We start from the raw sequence: 19,047 nt of genomic DNA on the forward strand, positions 1-19,047 counted from the left end.
GCCTCCAGGAGGTCCAGAAATATATCCTTAATACAATCGATAGGAGCCTTTCGGCCGTCTTCATAAACGAGGAAAGCAGCCAAGAATAGCTTAAAGCATTAAAGGACTATTTCGCCCCTTCCGATATAGGATAGAAACAATACATTCGTCAACGCTGGGAAGAGTATATAGCGATGGCTAAGAAGATGGACCATGAGAAGTAGGTTAACGACTTCATTCTGCTCTATATCGACGTTAAGAAGCACGGGATTCCTTAGCTTAAAGAAGCCGTAGATCAGAATATCTAATTCCTTCGAGCAATTCTTTCCGTATCTCCAGGGTAGGCCGAAGCAGAGTACGCCCACTAAGTTCGCCGGGAGCTAGACGATCGTGATAGAGGGAAGGTACTAGCGCTGAGGTATAAGAGCTACCTTAGAGACTATTAGCCGCATCGCCTCACCACTAAACCTTCTTAGACGTCCTTCTATAACGACTCGGTAACCTTTATAGGAAAGGATCGGAACGGTTAAAGTGCTTAGAGGAGTGTCCAGGATCCCCCTCGCGACTCTCCTTAACAGTCAAACAGCCTACCGGCTCGCAGATTGTTCTACGACTGTGTATAGCAGAAGAGGGCACTCAAGGCGTGTCAGCCCATTTATCTGTGCCTAAATATCGCAGAACACCGGAGGAAGAAAAGCTATTAACCCGACTAGACCCTGCTAGACTACATTAACGAAGCGAAGAAAGGGATAAAGCTAAGTATATTATAATTCTGGAATGAGAAAATCAAGGAGGACAAAAAGAAGCAATAAGAGGCAAAAGGCACTAGCGGGGCCGTAGTCTCTACTTTTAACAATTCCTTTAGTAATAACGATGCCCAGAGCTACGAGGGCGAGTATACTAACTATATGAGCAACTTCTCCCTAGCCGAGTTAGACGAGTTTTAGTAAACTACCCGAGGAGGGGATCTCCGTCACGAGTTCTTAATCGATTCGGGTACACCTAACCGCATTACTAATAATAAAGACCTCCTAAGCAGCTTCCGTGAGGCCACCGATACTATAAGATATAGAACGGGGGGAGGCAAATTAAACCCTGTTGAAGGGTATGGCACGATGACTATTGAAACTCTCGATAGTAAGCAGAACGTCATTAGAATTACTTGTTATGATGTCTCGTACATCAGAGACTACCTAATAACGCTCGTTTCAGCTAGGCAGCTCTAGCGTTAAGGACTCGGACTAGACTCGCTTAGGAGTATGCTGTTCAACCTAGCTAGTGGCTCAGAGATCCCATTGCAGGAGAAGGGTGGCCAGTATACAGTGAACACTCTACATAGTATCACTTCCTTCTATCACTCCAAGAAGCAGAGAGCCGCAATGGTCAGCGACTCGAGGCTCTGGCACGAACGGCTGGCTCACGCCTACCTAGAGGCTATACAGCAGCTGCCATACAGCTGTATTAGAGTTAGGGTAAAGGGGCTAACAATATTCGAGTACGAGTCTTGCGGGGTAGCAAAATCTAAGAGGATTGTGTCTCGGAGATAGCTAACGTATACGACGACGGATCCATTCGAGCGCGTTAACCTGGATTTTTTCAGCCCTAGAAGGTCATATAACGGCATGGAGTCGTGTCTCGTAATCATAGACGCCTATTCGGGGAAGATCGTTGTTAGGATTCTACCTGTAAGAGTAGATAGCTTCTAGGCATTTATTAACTTTGAGATATTTTTATGGAGACAGTACTAGCTAGTCATTAAGGTCCTCAGAGTGGACTGGGACTCAGTACTACGTAGTAATCTAGTTACTTGGTCAGAAGACCGCGGCATCCTCTTAGAGAGATCAGCCGCTAGGATACCAGGATAGAACGGTGCTATAGAACGTAACGGAGGCACGATATTCACTATTGCACGGACCCTTACCTCGGCTACCGGATTCCCGGAGGATTTATGGCCAGAGGTGGTATAAGCCGCCGTATATCTCCACAACCTAACGCCGAAGGGGCGCCTATAGTGGGCAATACTAGAAGGAAAGCTAAACGACTAGCTCAATTCCAAGGGTCTTACTGCTCGAACCATGGCTCTAGGCCTAGCTTACCTACGAAGATACGGGTATAGGGCGTATCCTCTTATAGTAGACGCCCAATACGGACGCAACCGGAAGCAGAAACTGGCCCCGAGAGCCTATATCGGCTATCTCTGTAGATACGATAGTAGTAATATATATAGAATATAGGTTCCGGAAATGAAAGCGGTATTAAGGATAAGAGACGTAGGTTTCGATGAATCTACAGTTTTCAAGGATGCCTAAACCCTAAAGCCAATTCTTATAGATGAGTTCCAGGCTTTAGACGTGCCCGTTACGGATACCTAGAATCTATTTAATTCGTCGCTAGACGTTGACGAGTTCGATGTTGCTACGATCGACTTGTTCGAGAGAGCCCGGATATTCTAACTTGAAGGTAAGATTAACGCGGAGATACGACGACCTGGGGGGGTTCGCGTAGCTAGTAGAGACGATGTCCTACCGTTACTACGTCCAACTCTAGAGATAGCGACTAGATAAGGCTAGCCAGCTGCCTCTAAGGGGGTGGAAGATGCGGTGGCTAATATCGTTTAAGGGGCTGAAGAGGCTGCGGATGACCTTACCCCCGGGCTAGATACTATTCAAATGGCTAACGAGGCTATTCAAGATACTATTGAAGTAGCCTAGAGCCCCGAATCAATACCTCAATATACACTAGCTGATCAAAGTTTAGCTGAAGACGAGACGGAGACTATGGAGGCCCGACTACTAATGGCATAGAGGCTAGCCCTATAGCTATCACCATTAATACAAATTCAAGGTACTCGAAGGAGTGCTAGAGATAGAAAGCCGTCGCAATTCAAAGACGGCACCCCTACAGACCAGGCTCTAGGAGCCCGCGGTAGCGGGAAAATGCCTCCATCGTTACACGTGGCCATGGAATACTCATTCTTCCACACTTAGACTCCATCGAACAAGAAACCACTTCTCCGAACAGATATGCCTACGGAGCTAAGATCCTGGAAAGAGATGCTTCGTTCTAACCATAAGAAGCAGTGGCTAGAGGCAAGCGTATAAGAGGTTAATACTATTGAAAATATGGGTATAATTGAGTAAGTCCCCTTCGAATCGGTCGACTAGGAGGTATATAAGGTTCTCGGGTTAATATAGGTCTGGAAATACAAGGTTGACTCTACCGGCTACGTGACTAAGTTTAAGGCCAGGCTCTGCGTTCGAGGAGACTAATAACCCAAGAATGAGATAGAAATATATACGTCGATACTAGTAGCTAAGACGTTTAGGACGTTGATGGCTATCTGTGCAGAGTTTGACCTAGATACGTACTAGCTGGATGCCGTTAACGCCTTTCTAAATGTATACCTCGACGAGATAGTCTACGTCTAGGCAACTCAGGGCTAGGGTCTTATATAGGACATGTAATAGAAGAAAGATGCTTCATAGAGGTGCACGATTTTCAAGCTAAAGAGAGCCTTGTACGGTTTGCGCCGATCACTACTTCTCTGGCATAAGCTGTTATCCGAAGCTATGCGGAAGATCGGCCTTATAGCTCTCGAGGAAGATAACTATGTTTTTATAGGTAAAGGCATAATCGTATTCTTCTACGTAGACGATATTATTCTTATAAATCGCAAAGAGGATCGCTAAGCGGCTGAGGAGCTAAAGAATTAGCTTAAGTCTCTATTCGAGATGCGAGAACTTAGGGAGGTTAGATAGTTCTTAGGCATTAGAGTGATTAGAGATCGTAGCTAGCGTAAGCTCTGGCTATCTCTGGAGAACTATATTATAGAAAAGATGAAGGACCTTAACCTCTAGCTATCTACCAGAGGGCATTTAACACCTTTGTTATTAGATCCGGCACCTGCTCCAAAGGACTATGAAGCTTCTGCTAAGTCCATTTACCTATACTAGCGTAAGATTAGTTCTATTAATTATGTAGCAACTATAGTACGACCTGATGTAGCTAAGGCTGCCTCGAGACTTATAGAGTCTCTTCTTAGGCCGATAGAAATTCATTATCTTGCGGTAGATTACTATCTCCGTTACCTCTATCGTACGAGGACCCTCTCGCCGTCCTACGGAGGATTAGGAGACTATTCCCTATCGCTGTATTGTGCTAGCGACGTATTATTTAGCGATGATCCCATCACTAGATTCAGTTCCCAAGGATATACTACTATGCTCTTTGGAGGCCTAATTAATTGGAAGGCTACTAAGTAGCGCTCTATGGTCACGTCTAGCACCGAAGCTAAGCTGGTTGCTCTTAGTATTGCGGTAAGGAATTATATCGCTACTAGTCGCCTGCTTAAGGAGCTTTAGCTACGTTTTAGTGGCGAGATTCCGATCTAAATGTTCTTTGATAACCGCTAAACTCTATCGTTACTTACTAGCGAAAGACCCCAAACTACAACGAAACTTAAGCACGTTAATATCCATCGTCTTTAGATCCGATAGATAGTTAGATAGGGGAAAGTCTCCGTAGACTAGGTGAGTACCGATAAAATGGTAAGCGATGGGCTTACTAAGATCCTTATAACTTAGAAGCACTAGAACTTTATTTAGCTCCTGAATATAGAGTACGTGCCTGCGGTCTATTAGTGAATAGCGGGCTCGACTTTGGCCGCCTCCTTGACTGACGTACTTATGACTAGCTTTATAAGTGTATTTACCTAGAGAACTTTAACCGTTTAAAAGGGAACTTTACTTACAACCCGAACCTTCAATAAGTTATTACCTAACCTTCAGTTATCCAGATGGTCAGAGATAGGCTCTCATGCCCATCTGAGGGGGTGTGTTGCCGATCAGGCATAGTCCTTTCTACGACCCAGGGGTACTTACCCTTATAGGTCTGCAGAATCCTCATTTAACGCATTCATTCTCTAGCTATCGCCCCGGTAATTTTCAATCCGGTTCACGTTGATTGGCAACTGGCCAATGGTCGTCCAGGAGTGACTGCAGGAAAGTCACCTTTTGTACCATAACAACAACATTCAATCCACCTTGTTCAAATTCGTGGTGACAGGAGGCTCTGTCGGCTACATAAAAATAACGAGTCCAGAAGAGCGATTGGCGATCGAGAAACGAATAATTGCTCTCCGCGCCATCCGCAGTGGAGCCATTTCTGTCATTTGATTCATATTGAGCACCTAGCATGTTGTAAAAAAACGTGTGTATCTTGCTTTACCTGGTAGGTACGTAGTAGGTACCTACTCAAGTCACCTAGGTAGGTAAGGTTGATGCCATACGATATCTTGTCATTGGTACACGAAGGTGCCGTTGGTGACAGGCCTCTGGTCAGTGTGACAGTGGGGGCGCCCGTAACCACCGAATAATTGACAGAGCCAATAGATCCATGAGATGCCACGCGCCAAAGCTCTATTGTGGGGAGTCTACCAGTGCTGTTGACTACCTAAGCAACTATATCTCGCAGAGCGCACTCATCGCGATTTGCCACGGCAAGCTGGCTCATACTTTCTCAGAGGAATCCTGGCAGAAATGCTCTGGAATTATTTGACAATGCTGAATACAAGAACTAGCACAACTATTCTCTGCCTGTCGACTCCTTCGTATTCTCTACTTTGTTTCCGAAATATCTAATCGAGTACCTCGAACTTGAGACGTCCTTCTTCTTCCCTCTTTTTAAGACGTACGAGGGGAAGCAACTGCCCTCGTTCGCCATTTTCGACCATGTCGCCCAATTAATCGGTTGAGTATAGTTAGGTTGATGGAGTCGAGCCGCTTGAATAGTATAAGCCTGGTGGCTACCACCCTATCATGATTAACGACTTACTCCACGGTCGCTACCGCGTAGTAGATAAGCTAGAATTTAGTGGTTACTTAACTATATGGCTCGCTTAGGCCGACTAATTGTTATACTATGTCGCTATTAAAGGCGGAGTCTCTGATCTAGCACTCTCTCGACACAAGCTAAGAATTCTACGCTAATTAGCTCGCCCAAGATCAGCATCCTATCCTGCCCTAATAGGTATTAATACTTGTGACGCCATACCAAGCATTTTGGACGAACTCGATGTCCAAGGACCCAACGGGATATATACATGCTATGTGATAGCTCTTGTATAAGGAAATTTAAAAGAGGCATCTTTTAGTCGCCTTTTTCCTATTCAGGTGGCTCGGGCGCTTACTGCAAAATTGACTATGGCTATTACCTTCGTCCATTTACGCGGATACGTCCATGGAGGTTTATTTATTAAACCGATACTCAGCTAAACAAAAATAACTATTTATAGATTTATATCTTTAGAACGTCTCGGTCAAGCTATTATCGATATTTGACTAACTCACGATCGATTAGTTTAGGCAGAAGTATGGCGAGCCTGAGACTATTCCTATTACCCGCATTAATAGAGGGCCTCTCCCGCCCAATATACCGCCTCGCGCCGTAGTGCCCCTGTACCTCGGGAAAAAAGCTCAAGATCTTACTCTATTTAATGCGCGTAGCCTTGTTCTCAGCGACTTTAGGGAGGCATTCGCACCAGGCATAGAGCAGCGTCTCGGGAAAGACTATAATACGCCCTGGCAAAGAGAGCACCGGAGGCTCTTTTTGAACCTGATAGGCCGCTATCGTATTCGTTAGATATATGGAGTCTCGGGACTGCTATCTGGGAGATCCTAGGTATAAAGTTCATCGTCAGCGAGTCAGAAACATAGGACGAAATTGTAGCTTAGTAAATCGACGTCCTAGGTTCCTAAGGTTTTCCCTCGAGCTAGTGGAAATACTGGGAATAAGCGAGCATAGCGGAAGTAGACAGGAAAGGAGGAATACTATATCGGCCCGTAGGAGATCGGGAAGCTTGGCCTCCTCTCGAGGAGGCGTTCGAAGAATTTGTGCAAAAATATAGAAGGAAACGAGAGGTAGCTAGGACTTTTGAGGATGAGGAGACGCGAGCGATCCTTGACTTGATGCGAGATATGCTCAAGTTCCGGCTGGAGGAAAGGTTGACGATAGATAAGGTACTTGAGTCTGAGTGGATGCGCAAGTGGGAGTTGCCTCAGTTAGAGTGACCGGCAAGAAGCAATACTTTTACTATAAAGGGTTGAAAGGCAGAAGGAAGTGAGGAGAAGAGTGCCAAGGTATCAAGTTTGAAATGTCAGCGGAAAACACACCGCGACGAGACGGCTCTCCAGTGCTATCTCGATATTTCAAGACCAAGATACATTGTCTTACAAAACGCAAATGCGTCTCAACCTGTCAAAGGCGATCGAAAATTATTTGGTCAAGGTTCAAAGAATTGGGAGGAGGTTTAAAGTTGGGAAGCTTGGTAGTTGGGGAAATTGGCAAGTGGTGTCTACTTTATCAATAAGAGTCCTACGAACTCACTCCGTGAAGGATGAAACGAATTCAATCCCTGCGATTGACATCGAGAAGTGTCGTCTGAATAGAGTCATACGGAGCTCTTGGTAGGGGTGCAATGAGTCACATGCATGTTATAAAGTTTCGATGAGTACTAACATCGACACCCAACGTCAGCATCTTAATCTTCTCTACGTATCTACCCCGCTCCATTCCCCTCATCCGCCTTGCAGAATGGCCACCAAAGATGCCGCGCAAAATCGACAAGGAGCCCAACTCAAAACACCCAAAGGCACCCAGAACTGGGTTGGTCAGGATCTGTTACTGCGTGATCACATTTTGTACGTGTTATCTAAATGATCTCGCTAAATCCCTTTCGTTTGCTAACCCATATATCAGCTAAACAATCAGCGACGTACTTAAACGCCACGGTGGAATACCTTTGGATACGCCCGTCTTCGAACTTCGAAACATTCTATCTAAGAAATACGGCGAGGATTCACGGCTCATCTATAACCTCGAGGATTAAGGCGGCGAAGCCTACTCCCTGCGATATAATCTCACCGTTCCCTTTGCGCGTTGGCTCGCTATGCGTAGTAACGTTCAGCATATCAAGCGGTACCAGATCGCTAAAGTATATCGCCGTAACTAGCCTGCCGTCTCCCGCGGACGCCTTCGCGAGTTTTACTAGTGCGATTTCGATATCGCGGGTGTCTACGATCCTATGATCCCCGACGCTGAGATCCTGCGCATTAATGCTGAAGTCTTTAAGGCGTTCGATATAGGCATTACTATTAAATTGAACTACTGTAAGATCTTGGATAGCTTGTTCGCGGTGGCCGGGGTGCTAGATAATAAAATTCGCCCTATCAGCTCCGCCGTTAATAAACTGGACAAGATGTTATAGGACGAAGTGAAGAAAGAGATAATTGAGAAGGGCCTTTCCGAAGAGGTTGCCGAGCACGTGGGCCATTATGTATAGCGTAGTAGCGCTATGCGCGAGATGCTTGCTAGTCTAGAGGCAGATACTAACCTAATTATAAACCAAAATATCGAAGAAGGTATCGCTAACCTTAAACTGCTTACTACTTATATAGAAGCTATAGGCGTAGCTTCTAAGGTTTCATTCGATCTATTACTCGCGAGGGGTCTGGATTACTATATAGGTCTGATCTACGAGATCGCCCCGGACCGTACCGATGGCCAGTCCACCTAGGTCGGAAGCATTACTGCCGGAGGTTACTATGATAACCTGGAGAGGATATACGGCCGACGTCCCGTACTATGCGTAGTTATATCATTTAGAATTAATCGGATCTTCATCCTCTTAGCCGAACGACGTAAGAACAAGAAAGCCTCCGAGCTAGGTCGCGAGGCTGATGTCTATATTATGGCCTTTAGAGGCAAGGAATTTGAAGGCCTTTTAGTCGAGCGTATGGAGGTGGCTCGATAGCTCTAGGATGCGGGCATTCGTGCCGAGTTCGCTGCCAAGGTTAGGCCTAAACTATAATAGCAATTTAATGCCTCCGAGGGCGTGCCCGTCGGTGTTATACTCGGTCAGGGGGAGCTAGATGCGGGAGAGGTACGTATTAAGCAACTCCACGTCGGGGACAGAAATGCTATATAGAAAGACAAAGCATAGCTAGTTGCACGACAGGATTTGGTCGAGGCAGTGAGAGCATTGCTGGCGTTGAGCGTAAAGGGATTATGAGGATTTGGGTTCCTTGGTTATGCTAGTAAGCTTTTCGATAGACTGAGATTTATGTACTGTCACCGTTGGGTGTGTTATCTTTCATGACCTGTATTAGATATGAAGAGAGGAAACAGAGAGAGTTGACGAATAGAGTGAAGAGGTCTTTCGCAAGTGGTATCCCCAGTCATTTCTTAGGTATAGGATAGAGAAATATCTGAAATCCGGCCCACCGCAGTTAGAGGGCCCTCCGTAACCCCTATATATACGCCTCCATGGTCTCAACCCCCCTAGACTAGCCCCTGAGGACCCTCTTGTTCCAAGGCTTCGCAGGTGCTTCCTGACGCAAGGCGAGTCACATGGCAGAGTTGATACGAAGAGATGTTTTAGAGTATATGTCCTTTTCAAGAACGTACCTCTGATAGTAAGATGGTTAGTTGGGCCGCTGCAGGTATATTGCATGTTATAACTGTAATAACTTATTTCGATTTTATGTAATATGATATCTTATGACTTGTTTCTACTGAACAAAGATGCCATGTTACCTCTAGATTGCCTTCAAGACACCTCCCCTTAATCGCGATGCTCATGCACGGTGAGTAACCTCGCCCTGCAGCTCCTCTTTCTCAAACGCAGCCTTGACGACCTTACCCAGGGCCGTAGTGTTAGGCTGATATGACTTGAACTTCCGAGCGGGGACCTGCTTTATGAACATCTCATCCAGCTCCTCATATATCCTTCCAGCCGTCTCGGGGTAATAGAACCATAAGAAGACGAGTGAGATGATGGCTAGCACTCCAAAGATATAGCTGATCTTCGCTCCTAGATTTAGATAATCTAGGTTAAAGAGGTACGGAAGCATAAACGAGAATATCACGTTTAAGCTATTCTGTGCTGCGAGGCCGATAGTAATAGTCTTAATGCGGAGGCGCGAGGTGGATACTTCGCAGAGGATAGCGTATACCGTAGCGCCGATAGTGGCGTTATACTACTAGCAGTAGATCAGAATGAAAGCAACTATCGCACGAGCTTCAGGTCCGCCGGGCTCGCGATCGGCGAAGATGGCCAGGCTTCCTGTAGCGAAGAGGATGATGGTCAGGACGAAGAGGCCGTAGAAGGTAAGGCTACGGCGACCGACGCGATCGATCAGCTACTAGGATATAACGTTGCTGATGGTCGATAAGACTTGTTAGGTGATCTGAGGCTTAAAGCTCATGGTTGTGCTATACCCGGCTCGCTGTATATAGTAGGTGCTATATCTAGCTACGAATATAACGCCGCTAAGGGACTAAATATAGAGGGGAGCAATGGAGACGATGGTGCGGCGGAGGTTGGACTTGCGAAAGTACTCGTGATACGTAGCGCTTACGGTCTTAGAGATAACCTGTGCCAGGGTGTGCTTGATGGCGGCAAGACGCTTCTGACCCTCGTCACCACGGTGCCCGAGGTTATTTAGGGATTTGAGGGCCGCCTCGTCACGGTCCTTGGAAGCTAGCTACCAGGGTGATTCTGGCATAAAGGCTATAAAGAGGGTTATAATGATAGCAAAGCCGTATTATGCGACGAAGATAGCGCGGTAGGCCCATCGGTTGGGAAGGTCGCCCGTCTCGTTAACGATGAGGGCGACGATGAGGGGTCCGATAGTGTATGATAGCGTAGATAGGCAGGTGAATATACCGCGTAGCGTAAGAGGGGTGACCTGAAAAGAGGGGCTTTAATTAGTATCATGCTTCTAAACGCGCACAAGTTCTAGCTTATAAACGAACCTCGCCGATGTAGGTCACTGTAACTCCCTGGATAGCGCTAATAGAGAAACTATTAAGCAGCTTGCCTCCTAAGAATAAGGCGGGAGTCGTGGCTATAAGCTCTATCGTGATAGCACCGTAAGTAATTATAAGTGCTATCATGATGACCTTCTTACGGCCGATCTAGTCTACAAGCTGCCCACCTCCTAGAGCATCTATAACGGCCCTGGTAACGGGGTAATGAGTTAGATTTAGGAATAGCGAGGCTCTCTTAGGGGTCCGGAAAGACTTACGTAGCGATAGGGGCACCGTTGAACGCAGCTTGCCACGACGTATCGATGATATGCTCGTCATTGAACTAGTGGCTAAAGTCCTCGCGGAATTTGGGTATGCCGAGGATAACGCCGGCGGCTTAATTCTCGAAGCTACTAAGCAGCACTAGAAAGACAGCGTAGAGATACTATAGGCAGGACTTAGGGAAGCGCCTGAAGGATTCGCGCTTGCCGATGTCGTGTTCGTCCTAGTTAGCGAGGCGGGCGAGCTAGTCCGTCACCTCTTCGTCAACTACTATATCGGGTCATTCTTCTTGTCGAACTCCATGATAATGCCTGCCTGCTTGATTTTAAGGACAAAAAGAGAGTCGGGCAAACAACTGTCGGCGATGATGATCTCCAAGAATCAAGACACCATGGTAGTGAGGTAAGTCCATATATCACTTGTTCCGAGCACTGGTGCCAACAGTACAGACATCCTCATACAGAATTTCCTTCGCAACGTCAACTACCACCACTCGCCACCTTAGCGCTTAGTTATGGGGGAGTTTACTCCAAGTTCCCGGCCCTCTCTTTCTTGGCTGGCTAGAGCTTTATAGCTCCACGTTCACCAACTTCGATTGGGTTTCTGCTGGAGCAAGGATTTCGGGGATCTTTAGTCTATTGGACATAACGTGGCTGATAAGCAAGTCGCGCATATAACCGATCCGCGCATTTTCCATGACACCCGTCCTGATCGTGCTCAAGAAAAAAAGAAGAAAATGGGGGTATGACTCCTGTAGATCACAAGGGATAGCGCTAACCCGATCGCAGCCTCTATCCCACTTCCGAGAGTAAGCCAACATGCCTGCGTTGTCCATATTGCACAGAAGGCATCACACCTGAAGGCTTTATTTGCACCAGATATAAGAACGTCGAAGATGCTGGCATCCAAGCGTAGTCAGTTAGGAGGGAGGAGGTGAACTCTTGCTGGGGAGCATCCAACCATAGTTTGAGCGCGATGAATTGATTGAAGGGAAGCGCTTTAGTGCGGGGTGCATGTTTTGGGCACCAGCTATGGAGTGTGTACTCCAGATGCAGTGCACAGGTTTGGGTACCCCAACAGGTTACAGATACGACGGCTTCCAGCGATTACGCTACCTGTGCGGCCTTCTCATGCAATCAGACCGGAATTAAGACGGGTGGGAAATGCTCGGTGTGTAGCCCAGTCAGACCTATGAATGATATCAAAGCCTAGTGTGCGAAAGAGCACCTCATGAAGTCTGGGACTATTCTGCTAGGGAATGCCGTGCCGTCCAACTAGGTGGGACTTAGAGACTCTGGATCCGTGTCCTTTTTTCTCGGAAGTTTTCCTGCAAAGGCAATATCATAATGGATCGCAAGTGGCATGGATGGCAATTCTTTGAAGCCTTCTGCTCATGAAGGCCAGCGATTTGCATAAAGGAGTACCCTTTTGAACCTGGATCTAGCACCCGTAGGTTTGTGCATGGAGGCCGTCACTTATCCCCAATATTGGATCAATCGAGCCAGGACAACAGTGGAGTCCGAGCTACCATGCAGCCACGGTCCGGACCGAAGCGCTGTCGGCTGAGTGGCCTATTTTTCTCCTCACCACCATAAGACGAGACACCCGTATTGCCTCAAAATCATGGTCGAAACATGGGTCGCTAGCGGAAAGAGGTAAGATCGCTGAGGTGTGAGATTTGTTTCGTTTGTCCGAAAGGTTCGATACCTCCTCTGTGGACGTGCGAGTAGAGGCATAACTCTCTGGATTTCATCGACCTGCGCAGACTTCATAACACCCTTTAACTGCCAGTCCCTATACGCAATTATGAAAGCATCTTCATCAAGTGCCTAGCTTCCCGTACTCTAAGCTTAATTTAATTAGCTAGCCTCGAGATATACTTTACTATAGATCGTAACTCGATCGTAAAGAGCTCCTTTCCTAGCTTTTTCACTATTTTTCGCTTTATCTTCCGAGCCTAGCTATTAGGACTGATCGGGCTAAGGGGTTGGCGACTATAGAGCTCCGCCCGCTCTAAATCCACGATTATGACTCTACCACTGCCTCTATTATATAGTATATTGCGAAGCTTCCCGTCGTTATAGAGGACGCTTAACTTATATAGCTCCGTGAAGGCTACGGTAACTATATCGATAATAGTCCGCTTATCGATCTAGGCGTAGTACCTAAATAAAGGCCGCCTAGCCTAGCTAAGAAACATAAAGTGCTCAAATATACCGCCATCATAGTAATATAGTAGGATCAGATCTATCCTACCGAGATATACCGGGACGTATTTCCCTTAGATAGACCGGACTCGATCGTATATATCGCTCTCGTACTATAACCGAGCGAGATTAAAACTCTCTACGCTTTTAGCAACGAGCGTATAGCCGTGGGAAGATAATCGCACCTTAAAGAGCGACCCTACTGCTCCGGACAGGTAAAGGGGTACTTAGTCGGCATCGGGGCTACGGTCTTTGGCAAGCTGAGCGCAGATGAGACGCAGGAACCCTGGTCGGTCGATATACCTGGGTCCGTGATTTTCAAAATTGGGGCATTTCTTGTCCATTACCTGATGCTGCAATGTCTCAAGCCAGGTATGAAGGTTCTGCTTGTTTTCTGGTCGCGTAAGAGCAGATGCGCTGAAATATTCTCGGAGGCTATATCGTTCCTTCTCGGTAGAGTAGGTCCCGTGCTTAGAACGAAAGTCCTCGTTCTAGTGTGAGTAAGCGTAGCAATATTCAAGATTTGGAACATTTACGGGGATCCCCGCACTAGTACTAATGCCGGCACCTATGACCACAATGACCCTCTGGGCCTATTTGCAGAGGCGCGCGACTTTCTAAGACTCTCCTGGTCGTGAAGCGTTAAGTGGATCATCTTGCTGAAATAAGAGATCGACGAAGGCAGCGAATCCGAGAGAAGGCAGGTGCCAAGATGCAAGAGGTGGCACCCTGGCGCACGAACCTCTGGCCATCTGGTTGGCCTCATGGTGAGGGGAAACACAGCGCCGTTTCTGTCTTCCTCGTCTTCATCACCTCTACCTCCAGCTTTTCGGCCTCCTACCACCGCCCCTGGCTCCAGTACGTCGACGCCAGGTTGGCCATCCTGGTCAGCGTGTCGGGATGGTCGGGCCCGAGCTTCGTCTTGCTCGTCTCCATCACCTCTACCTCCAGCTTCTCGGCCGCCTCCCACCAGAGCTTCCGGAATGCAGCGGTCAGAATTCTTCCGGGAAAAAACATGGAGGTGAAAGGGGAGATGCTCATAATCGGCCGCCATGCCTCGAGGTAAACAACCAGACCGTTCTGCTTATATCACTTAGTTCCGCAGCTTCCACTTCCAATAGTCCCGCAACCGTCGCCGTATAGTGCCAGACAGGGACAAGGAACGATATGCCTAAGAAGTTGTCCTGGCGTATCCTGCATGAGGTCACCACGGTGTATTATCGTAGACCTGCAAACCTGCCAACGCTATCTGTCGGCTGTCTTGGTAGAATTTGCGGAAGTCGTTTTGGTCGATCCGAGTCGAACGTGCCCGTCCCGGCTGTGGCACTTGGGGGCTGTTCTGGGCGTTCTGTGAGACGGAGTGCGCAAGGGTCGAGCGAAAGTTGGTGCATGGGCCGCACAAATCCCTGTCCTTCAAGGTAGTGCGTGCAAGGGCGTGGCACTACCTCTCGCCGAGCCTGACTGAATATATTAACAGCAAATCGTGTTCGACATTCAGTGTCTGCTCGGCAGGCCGCCGAACACGCATCAAGTCCTGGTCTCCTAAGTTCTGAATCTCTCACCTTGCATATTAAAGCTCCAGATGTTCCACATACGCCCGATCCCATACAGCCGGGAACCTGGCTTTTGTCGAGCGCCCCGTCTGTGGTGTCATGGATCCCCGACTCATATACTGTCGGAGCGGTTCGTGAGTGTACAGTTGGCGCAGATGGATGGCAGCGGGCGGTTGGTTGGTGTGGCGGGCAAGCGGCAAGTTGTGGCAGGTTTACCCGACAGCTGAAACCGTGCCAAGCAATGGCCACCCTCAGCTCAGCAGGTTTCACAACCAACGTGGATTTGCGCGCGAGAAGCTGTTGGGGATGACTAGAGGAGGTCACAAGAGTCTGGTCCACCGTAGGTAGGGTCAGTCAGGGGGGCATCCCGGGCTAATGGGGCAGTCACTCAGCCGCCTTGGAGTGTCAGCACTAACCGACACCGTTTATTCCATCCGCCCTCCTCATTAGGCGCCGGCTCGTCAGCTCTTCTGCGAACCGTTCCTCTGTGCCAGCGAAGTTAGATTTACAGATAACCATCATTTTCGGGCTCGCTAAAAGCTCTCCTTGACCGTTATGAGGCCTTATCGCAAGCTTCTAGCTGCCCCCGCGAGCTGCGCGGTAGAGCCCAACTCGCAATCGCAGGCCTCGGAAACGCTATCTGTATGCTCCAGCTCAATTTACAAGAAGCGCGGCCGTCTGACGTTGGTCGCATGCTTCATGTGTCATCATAAGCGAATCAAATGTGACGGTCGCCGACCTGCTTGCTCCGCCTGCTCCAACGAGAGCCATCGAGCTGCGGAAGGATGTCACTACGGCGTCGAGCCAGGCGTCACTCGGAATGCCGCTTTGAAAGAGGAAAATCGCGAGCTCCAACGCCGTGTTTCTCTTCTTGAAAACTTTCTTCGACTATTGACTCTGCGAACCAAAGACGATTCGATCGAAACCATCCGTTGGATGCAGAATATTGATCCGGATCAAGACATTGATCACCTTGTCAACGTCACCTCAACCGATGATCTGCTTCACCCACGAACCATTGGTCAAGTCAGCAACAATGCCACTGCGCCAAAGATTGAAGTAGCCGATAGCTTTGTCTTGCCCGGGGTAGAAGACTCAATTGACAGAGCAGATTCCTTGGTCGAAGATCTGTATGGTTACATGATTCTCTCATGTTACATCAGGGGACTGACGAGCTACAGTTTCACCATCATTGCGAAGCTCGACCAGCTATCGAGGACTTCAATCATTTCCGAGCTCAGGCTACTCATCTGTGAGACGGAGATGGAGGACTGGGCAGACAACATTCTCATGGAAAGCCAGCGAATGGGTTTCACGACTATGGAATAGCCATCAACGTAAGTGACGAAGCTCTGCTAATAACGTAGAGATGTTTGCGAGTCCCTAAGCGCCAGATATCGCCGGGCTGATCGTATCCAACGCCTTGAAAGTAGGGTCGCCTCGTGGATACTCGTAAGGGAGAGTAGGAAAGTAGGCGTCGATGGGCCGCAGTTACTGATGACATGGCGCCATCATATATTCACAGATTGGAAACGTGGGGCCTTAATTCCATTGATCGCCTATAGCAGATTATTTTTGTGTATCAATAGCCAAACCACTTCAAGTCTCCTCAATCTGTCCTGTTCGTTCATTCCTGCAACAAATATGCGCCATCTGACGGCCTTAACTTCGTTCGTTTCCCACTCGGAGACACATATGGCGTCTCTATTGCGGCGATTAATCCAGACACTGTTGGAAGACTCTCGAGGGAATCAACATATAGCTGCCCGGTAAACATACTCGAGAATTATACGATAACCTGTCCTGGATGGAGGCAGCAATCGGAGCGAAACCGAGATCCCTTATGGTCAGACGTCGTAGAGGATAAGTACGTGTATACATGAAGGCGCTCCCAACCACAGGAAGCCTATTGTCCACTTTACCTTAGGCATTTCTAATTCCCCACAGCTATTCTCCTCCCTGAAGTCGGCGTGGAGACGATTTGCGTGGTTAGTGCGAGGTGTTTAGCTTTAAGGCTCTAGGCCGGCTTTCGAGCAAGTACAATACACTCAACCTTATAGTACATCTTCGGTGATATTCTGACGAATATCAATTGCGGTTTCTACGAGTGTCGAAAGACGAGACTATAAACGAAGAAGAAAGAGAAAAAAGCAACAAGGAGGTTGTGTAGAAGGGAAAGAGTATTTGCGGCCTACTAGCGTCAGACGCTCGTGGGTTGCGGGAACTGGTGGCATGATGAGTGGACATAGTTGTGAACCATGCTTTCGTGATTTGGCATGCCTTTAGCCAACCTGTTGTTCCTGTCGTTCTGCCTGGGGTTAATCTAGGCGCACTGAACATCGATACCGGTTCCGACGAGGGTGGCAACCGCGGGAGGGAAAAGGAACGAGGCGAGACCCTTAGCGATGGCTTCGACCTTGCCACAGGCGCCCTTCTGCTCGACCGCATTGGACTTGAAAGCCATCCTCAGGTGGTTTCCTGTGGCAGCTCCGCCATGAGTCAGGTAGACGTTCAGAAGAGATGGGACCTTGTGCCCCTTAGCAGAGCCGCGGCAAACCATGTTCGGCTCGTGGCAACAGCAACCAGTATCGACACCACACAGCCGGCCGTTCCGGTTGCAGGTGCTACTAATTTCTTCGGCGCAGGCTAATACCCGGAGAAGCTCCGAATGTAAATCTGCGCAGATGGCCCTCCAGATACTTCGCCCAGCGACATCCTAGGAGCTCAACCAGCCTATGAAGTCACCCCGTCGTTCTTCCTCTCAAGCATGTCCCACACTTCAGTGGAAACCTCGATTTTCTTCATCTTCTTTGGAACATTCTGTCCGGCCAATTTCCTCCCCCCGATCACGATTTGATCTCCCTTCTTATTGCCCAAGATGTCGTTCAGAGTTGTGCGAGAAGCAAGCTGCAGATGTTTCGTACCATCAACGAGAAACAGCACAAGGGACACCCTCTCGGCTTCATCGGATGCCACAAGAACGACGTTCATTTTGTCCAGAGTCAGTCCCGGAAAGTCAGCCTTCGTGCCCGACGGCATGGCTACTTTGCCGAGTTGCCGAAAGCTTGCCTTGTGTCCCCCATAGCGACTGCTTTGCACGAGAAAGGCTCTCATGGATTCCGGATATTCTGGGTTCTTCCCGGGTGCTGCAACCAAAAGCTGCCCCCGGTACACTTCGGTCACGATCTCCCCGTCGAGTGGTTTGTTTTTCGAGCCCGTCTTCTGGTCCGGATCGGACACAAGCTGGATGAAAGTACTTCCAACTTGTGTCTGGTCCTTGGGAGGGTGCAGGGGCATGGCAAGGAGCCTTTTCGTATTGGTGCTCCAGAATAAATCCGACTTTTTAGCGGGCGTGGTGGATCGACGACCTTCGGAGTCCGGCGGTGTTGCCATGCGTCTGTTCTGTGCTCTATGCGTGTTCGAACGGGTAGGAGACTCGTACTGCTCTTCATCGCTCTCTTCCTCGTCCTCACTGCTTTCCTCTTCGCTCCCTCGATTCTTTGAGGACGTGCTTCTCCTCGGGCTGCCCTCTGACCTCGTCTTCTCGCTGCTTCGAAGGACGTATTTGTCAGTGCTTTGAAGCTCCTTCAAGTAGAGCGTGTCGTTGAGCCACGATAGGCTAACGACAAGAACACCGTTGTCACGCGCATACAAGATGTCTTTCTGAAGGCTATCGAATTGGTGTTGCGATGCACAGAGGTGGGTGGTCTTCTTTGTGGCGGTCGTCTGATAATGCCCGCCCAAGGCACGGATCCCCTTTTTCAACTGCTCCACGTTTTGGTCTTTGAGAGTGTCAATCACACAGATGTACATGTTTTCAAGGGGTCGGCCCTTTTCTTCCTTCTTATGCCGCTCATTTTTTCTCAGATCGTCCTCGGATTGGTTGCCAGAGCCGTCGCCAGAGTCGTCGCTAGAGTCGTCGCCGGACTCGCTGCCGGACTCGTCGCTGGACTCGTCGCCGGTCTGACTGTCGGAGATGTCCTGTTTGTTCTCGTCCTGCTGATCGAGAAGGTACGGTGTGGTGTTCACCTGCGACCCGGACTTAGAGCACTTCTCCAGCCATTTCACATCGACGATTTTACAGTCGTGCTGCTTTTTGGCCTTCTTAACAAGGTCGGAGGGCCTATTGTACGACTCCCGGGTGGCTATGAGGTGCGTGGTTTGTTTGGAGAAGGATTTCTTGTAGGTGCCTCCAAGCGTCTTGATATCCTTCTCGATCT

At 48.4% G+C, this 19,047-nt stretch overlaps 3 protein-coding genes across 3 annotated transcripts; 1 reads left to right on the top strand and 2 right to left on the bottom strand.

Moving 5' to 3' along the window:
* Positions 1–7,569: 7,569 nt before the first annotated feature.
* On the top strand, positions 7,570–7,864 carry HTS1_2 (Cytoplasmic and mitochondrial histidine tRNA synthetase; the record flags this gene model as incomplete). Its single annotated transcript, XM_028636739.1, has 2 exons — positions 7,570–7,676; positions 7,747–7,864. The coding sequence occupies 2 exons, from the start codon at positions 7,570–7,572 to the stop codon at positions 7,862–7,864; spliced, it is 225 nt and encodes a 74-aa protein (XP_028491184.1).
* Positions 7,865–9,611: 1,747 nt separating this feature from the next.
* D7B24_002534 (uncharacterized protein) lies at positions 9,612–11,713 on the bottom strand (the record flags this gene model as incomplete). Its single annotated transcript, XM_028636740.1, has 8 exons — positions 9,612–9,847; positions 10,052–10,175; positions 10,395–10,520; positions 10,590–10,724; positions 10,792–10,808; positions 10,974–10,996; positions 11,064–11,128; positions 11,654–11,713. 8 exons carry the CDS (start codon positions 11,711–11,713, stop codon positions 9,612–9,614), a joined length of 786 nt encoding a protein of 261 aa, XP_028491185.1.
* A 5,437-nt stretch (positions 11,714–17,150) lies between these two features.
* On the bottom strand, positions 17,151–19,039 carry D7B24_002535 (uncharacterized protein; the record flags this gene model as incomplete). The annotated part of the gene is made up of 2 exons (XM_028636741.1): positions 17,151–17,314; positions 17,752–19,039. Coding segments are annotated over 2 exons (1,452 nt in total), but the record flags the coding sequence as incomplete, so codon positions are not given.
* Positions 19,040–19,047: the final 8 nt, after the last annotated feature.

Source organism: Verticillium nonalfalfae (genome assembly GCF_003724135.2).
Source record: "Verticillium nonalfalfae strain VnAa140/NRRL 66861 chromosome Unknown scaffold_161, whole genome shotgun sequence".
Lineage (NCBI taxonomy): Eukaryota > Fungi > Ascomycota > Sordariomycetes > Glomerellales > Plectosphaerellaceae > Verticillium > Verticillium nonalfalfae.